At 38.4% G+C, this 6,000-nt stretch overlaps 1 protein-coding gene across 2 annotated transcripts in view; it reads right to left on the bottom strand.

The window, feature by feature from the left end:
* Positions 1-462: 462 nt before the first annotated feature.
* Positions 463-6,000, bottom strand: part of LOC124134158 (kin of IRRE-like protein 2) — a 55,844-nt gene continuing 50,306 nt past the window's right edge. The window contains exons 5-8 of one of the 2 annotated variants that reach the window (XM_046498837.2): positions 5,429-5,470; positions 4,237-4,527; positions 3,264-3,287; positions 463-2,678 (exon numbers count right to left, since the gene is read on the bottom strand). In XM_046498837.2, coding sequence (XP_046354793.2) covers positions 2,539-2,678; positions 3,264-3,287; positions 4,237-4,527; positions 5,429-5,470 — 497 coding nt within the window. In that variant the 3' untranslated portion in view covers positions 463-2,538. The remainder of the gene's footprint in view (positions 2,679-3,263; positions 3,288-4,236; positions 4,528-5,428; positions 5,471-6,000) is intronic. The other variant, XM_046498838.2, reaches the window with a different exon arrangement.

Here is a 6,000-nt window from a genome sequence, read left to right as displayed (position 1 = left end):
CAGTAGATGTATTACAGGACATTACAACATATTGTGTTGAAGTAGTTATATTACAGGGCACTACAACACATTGTGTTTCAGTAGATGTATTACAGGACATTACAACATATTGTGTTGAAGTAGTTATATTACAGGGCACTACAACACATTGTGTTTCAGTAGTTGTATTTCAGGGCATCACGACACATTGTGTTCCAGTAGTTATAGTACAAGAAATTACAACTCATTGTGTTGAAGTAGTAATATTACAGGGCACAACAACACATTGTGTTCAGTAGTTGTTTTACAGGGCATTACGACACATTGTGTTGAAGAAGTTATATTACAGGACATTACAACACATTGTGTTGAAGTAGTTATATTACAGGACATTACAACACATTGTGTTCCAGTTGTTATATTAAAGGAAATTGCAAAACATTGTGTTCCATTTGATATACAACAAAGCAAGATAAACACGTAGATGCTCATTTTTTTATTTCTAATATTTATTAAATATCAACATAATATAAATATGTATATACATATAATGACTCCATTCTAGTCCAGGTGCAGCCTGGTTTGTGTGATGTCTAACGTGAGCTTCTTTCAGAAGTGTCAGAAAGTGACAGCAGTCTGAATATTCGGTTCTTTCACATCCTGATATTATCAAGACGGGTAAAGAAAATACTTCTATGAATGCGCCACTTTCCAAAGCGTGGCTATAGATTATAAGTTAAAACGAAGCAGGGTAAAGTTTTGAGTTATACTTAAAGTTGACTGTAATTTGACAACAATGCAGCGACGGAACTGAGAACTGAGCAGCGTGCACGAGATGTCTCTATCTGATCCTGTAGTGGTATATCGGAAATGATGACGTCTTGTGTGACACTGTAATTAACAGTATCGGCAACCTTATAAGCAGATACATCACAAGATGCTAAATGAACGGAGTTAAACCTGTTTAATAACAGTCAGGAGTCGTCGTTTAATTGATCATGTTTACCGTACCTCTCACCACGATCGCTGTAATGTGAATGTCATATCTTATCATTTCTCAATTTTTCACGCAGGACACCTGACTTGGTCGTACTTCTAGGACAGCTCTATTGTACATAACACACCCTTCAAGTCCAACATGTACAATTTAAGACCTACATTTCCACACATACCACGATCGAAATGTACCCTTATCTGTAACGAAATGCTCGAAACACGGACTGCGCAGACCAAGGGTCTTCACATTTTCACCTGGATATGACAGATGAAAGTGATTAGGAATCATGAAGTTAGGTTCAGCAAAGTCAGGTACAATTAATCAGAAAGTAAACTATGGAACGGTTGGATAGATTATAAAAACATGACCTTTTCACAATCTTGCACGTGTTACGTAAAGACAACATCTGACAGTATATGCGTGATATACATGTATATACAAACTTACATAAATAGTGGGATTTCACACTGTGTAAAATGAGATAGACCTAATTTGTTAAAAAGGTGTCTGAAATATGATTATGCATCTCGACATCCCGTTTACTTACTAGTATATACATACATCAGAACCTTCGTGGATGAGACATCGTCGGTCATAAATAAGCAGTAATCATATGTACATCTCTTTCTGACAATGATGGGCAGGCCCACCCTTCAATAATATGTACACATACGTCTGTGGATGTCGTGTAAGCGCCACCACAAAGGCTGCTCCGGGAAATACACTGTTCTCCCTCCACGGGTACTTCCGTGGCTTGTCATCGTTGGTGGTTTGTTCATCGCGGTGGCTTGTCTTCACTGGCTTGATGGTTTATCACATATACTCAAATGACATGATATGAGGTTCACCTAAAACATGACACGTACCGGAGGTTTGATTGTTAACCGTTATGATAACAGCTGATTCTTTTCCGTTCGTGTTGAATTCCTGCATTTTCGATCCAAACATCATGTGCACTATAATCCTGGTCCTGTGCCGCTGTGTGAGTTGGACATGCATCTGATGATATGCTGATGTGCAGTCTGTAACACACGGTGTGTCAGTGTTCCTGGTGTATGGCATGCCATATGTTCACGAGGACAGGGGCGTCAAGTCAGCACATTTAACATGAAAGCTCAAGAACCAGAAACCAACCTCCTGTTTTGTTTAGTTCTACCGATGGGATAATCAGTCGTTAAAAATATCAGATATTTGTTTCTTATCTAAAATATACATTGATTGCACTTTAGAAACAAATCGTGCTTATAAAAGTCGGGAGAGTGTCATTATATCCCAGCTTAAATGTCCTTGAATTATCTGTCCCGACAGTACATGTCCCGCATGTGAATACGTCAATGTTGACGAAATCAACAAATCAAGATGTAATTCTTGATCATCATCACATTTCCCCTGAGTTAAGCTTTGTTCGTCAATCTCACTGTCAATCACAACAGTCGTTATAACAGTGTTGTCTGAACATGGGAACATCGACCAATCCGTCTCCGTTGCGTGTGAGCAATGCTGAGTGTTCATGAAAGTATGACGAAGATATACAACCATTGGTTTATAGTTGGAGTGAATGTTCACGTGACATTGTTGAGAAACATGAAAATTGCACTTGTTAACACAACGCTTACAGAGTGGGCAGTGTTAGGTCGCGCCCCATTGTCAAGTTGGGAACCACCAGAGGCGGCTGACGTCGCCTTGTTCTTGTCCTTTTCATCTGTAAAACAACAAATAGTTTTTCTTGAAAGTCAATGTCTGTGTATATGTACGGAAACAACCACCCAACTTCTGTGTATATGTATGTTAACAACAACTCAATTTCTTTGTATATGTACGATAACAACAACTCAACTTCTGTGTATATCTACGGTAACAACCACACAACTTCGGTGTATAAGTACGGTAACAACCTATCAATATCCGTGTATATGTACGGTAACAACCACTCAATGTCTGTGTATATGTACGGTTACACAAATTTTGTGTATATGCACGGTAACAACCACTTAATGTCTGTTTATATGTACGGTAACAGCCACTCAATTTCTGTGAAAATGTACGGTAACAATTACTCATTTTCTCTCCTTGTATAGTAACAACATAATCGATGTTTCCAATGCTAGTAACCATTAAATCGTTAACAACACGTATACCCACGTTACAAGCATTACTAATACAACCTCGTGCGTTAAAAATAGGAACTAAAATCCTTTTTCACGAAACGCTACATCGCTTGAGCATGATACTCAGTATGTCACATTTAAAGCACTGCCTGCTGTATTTAAAAAAAAAATCAACTTACGTCTTTTCACATTGTACGTGTGAGCTGAAATGAAATGAGGAATTGTAAATTTTGTGAAACGATTAACATTTCATGCCCACCGTTAGGCATCACAGACATACAATCATAAGGATATGATCCTGTGGACTAAGACATGACCATACAAAACTTTGTTTTCTTGTCAGCGTGTTTCTGGTGGTTATATTATAAAAAAAATATAACATAACCACCATTAATTATAAAAACAAACTGGTCAGCTCCTGCATGTAGTCTTTGATAGACATTTAGAAGTTGAGAGAACTTGAATACAGGAGAGTTTTTTTATGGATGGCAGCTTCTATTATCTTTGTATACCGTTTCAGAGCTACTTCTTGCCCTTTCATCAGGTGACTGCTTAAGCGTCGTACAAAGAATAAAAGAAGGTGCTATCCATAACAAAGTGACATGTTTTGTTTTGTTTGTTTGTTGTTTAACGCCACACTCAGCAATATTCCAGCTATATAACGTGAGTCTGTAATCGAGTCTGGACCAGACAATCCAGTCATTGACATCATGAGCATCTATCCACGTAATTGGAATACGATGACATGCATCTACCAAATGAGCGAGCCTGACCACCCGATCCCGTTTGTCGCCTCTTTCGACAAGCATAGTCGCCTTTTATTGCAAGCATAGGCTGCTCAATACCTATTCTACCCCGGATCTTCACGGGTCTAAAGTATTCATCCTGTATGTACAATGCATAGTATGACGACAAGGCCCGGGATAAATAGCATTCCTTGTTAGAATCATTATTTCGAGAGGAACAATACTCGTCTGTTGACATCTGTTTCCTGGCCTAGATCACTCAAGTAACATATCCCCAGTTAAACAAGACTTAGAACATGGTTCGATTCACAAAATGTACTATTTGCACTGTAATATTTAATGCTAACACTGGAACCACCCCAGACTAGTTCCTGGTAATCTTATGTGTAACAACACGTCAACATACCATTTAATACATTAACTCTAGCGCTGGTGATTTGTAGGTCCGAGGTCCGACATATATATACTCCAGCATCGTTCATACCCGCATTGCTGATTTGCAGAATGCTCACAATTGTCCGTGTTGTGAGGGACACACGTTTCTGTATAGCAATCTGATCCGTGATGCTAGAAGAAAGTTTATCCCCGTTTTTGAACCAGTCGAGGTCATCGGGGGGATGCTCTTCTCCAGTGGCGTTGCACGTGAGGTTTATCATCTGGCCTTTCTCAACATACTTCTCCCCGCTGATTCGGATGTCTAAAACACAACAATACCAATATCGATGAAGAATGCATATGCCAGTACATATCACGTCTTATTGTGAATGATTGATTTGAACTATGTCCTCTTACGTATTGGTTATTCCTTGGCACATTAGTTTGGGCAGAACTGTTAAACCAGATATGCTTGCATACACGTTTCATGCTTGAGTTAGTAGCTTCCTCTGCTATTCTATACAGTAGTTTTACACCTGTAGTACAATTCCTACAGTGTAAACGTTGTTAAGATATTTCACAACACTATGCATGTGTACCTTGGGAAAACTGAACTGGACATGTAGATTATTACATCACAGGTAAATTACGATTCACTCGATTTGGAACAGACTATATATGACTATGAAACATTCCGCAAAGATGTAAGTTTCATATTTTTAAATCTGATTCTGATTTTCTGAATCCCAGCTGAGGGAGATGTAAGCCAGTGACAGATGACGCCTGACAATGGAGATACTTGCTGACACATACAGTAAAGGTCACCGTGTTTATATCTGTTTCACGATGGAGAACAACAATAATGGTTCCAACTTCAGACAAAAATCAACGTAACCGGAGCAAATAACGATTACAGTTAAATTATAAAAAAACAGATATTCGCAAAGTTTGAGAAAAAAATAAATAGTTAGAATCTAATCTATCGAGAATTGCAAACAAAAAATGAACGATTTTCTTTATTTTGGGTATAGAAGCAATCATGCAGTGTATAATATACGTCTCCAATAGCCCTTTTGAAATATCAAAGGTATGAGCTATTTTACTCTTTCAACGAGCGTGGTATATACGTAAAAATGCAAACAAAAGACAAGAAGCCGTGAGAGGGCGTCAAACCCAAGGCAGTCAGAGATGAAGGGGAGGTCTACAATGAACACATAGATTACCATATATCAAACCAGAGCCATTGTGTGTTTTGGGAACGTCATCTGAAATTAAATATGATTGCGATAATGACTCTAGCGTGGTGCAGGTGTTCGTACATCCTCAAATAAAAACTATTTTATTGTTATTTTTACTTTTAAGGATTGAACTGTTGAGTGTCCGAGCTTTGCGAAAGTGAACATGTATATTCCGCCATGATCCAGGCTGGTTGGTTAGTTGAAGTAATACAGCGCAATACTGTTGCATTGTGGAAATGGCATATGAAGTATTGTTTGTGACGTCAACCAGATGTGAAGTGTACCTTTAGAGCAAACACAGTTATCTTTCTGTTTCAAACGGAAACAGGTTATTGATTCACACAGACAGAATAGATAACCAATTGATCCCGTCAGCTCGTTTCAAATTCAGGTTTCTCCTTGTGGCAAGTTATCACATCATAAAATGCAGTAAATGAAGGAAGAATTTAAGTATTACAGCACGTGGTTGTTAACATGGAATGGTAACATGACAAATTTTGTGTACAGCGATTGAGATGGGGTAATGGATGTCAATGTGTCTTTGGGAGGCATACACC

This window comes from Haliotis rufescens, unplaced genomic scaffold (genome assembly GCF_023055435.1).
Source record: "Haliotis rufescens isolate VD_foot unplaced genomic scaffold, xgHalRufe1.0.p SCAF_1, whole genome shotgun sequence".
Taxonomy (NCBI): Eukaryota; Metazoa; Mollusca; class Gastropoda; order Lepetellida; family Haliotidae; genus Haliotis; species Haliotis rufescens.
Note: the sequence above shows the minus strand (reverse complement) of the source record. Positions and strands in the feature narration are given on the sequence as shown.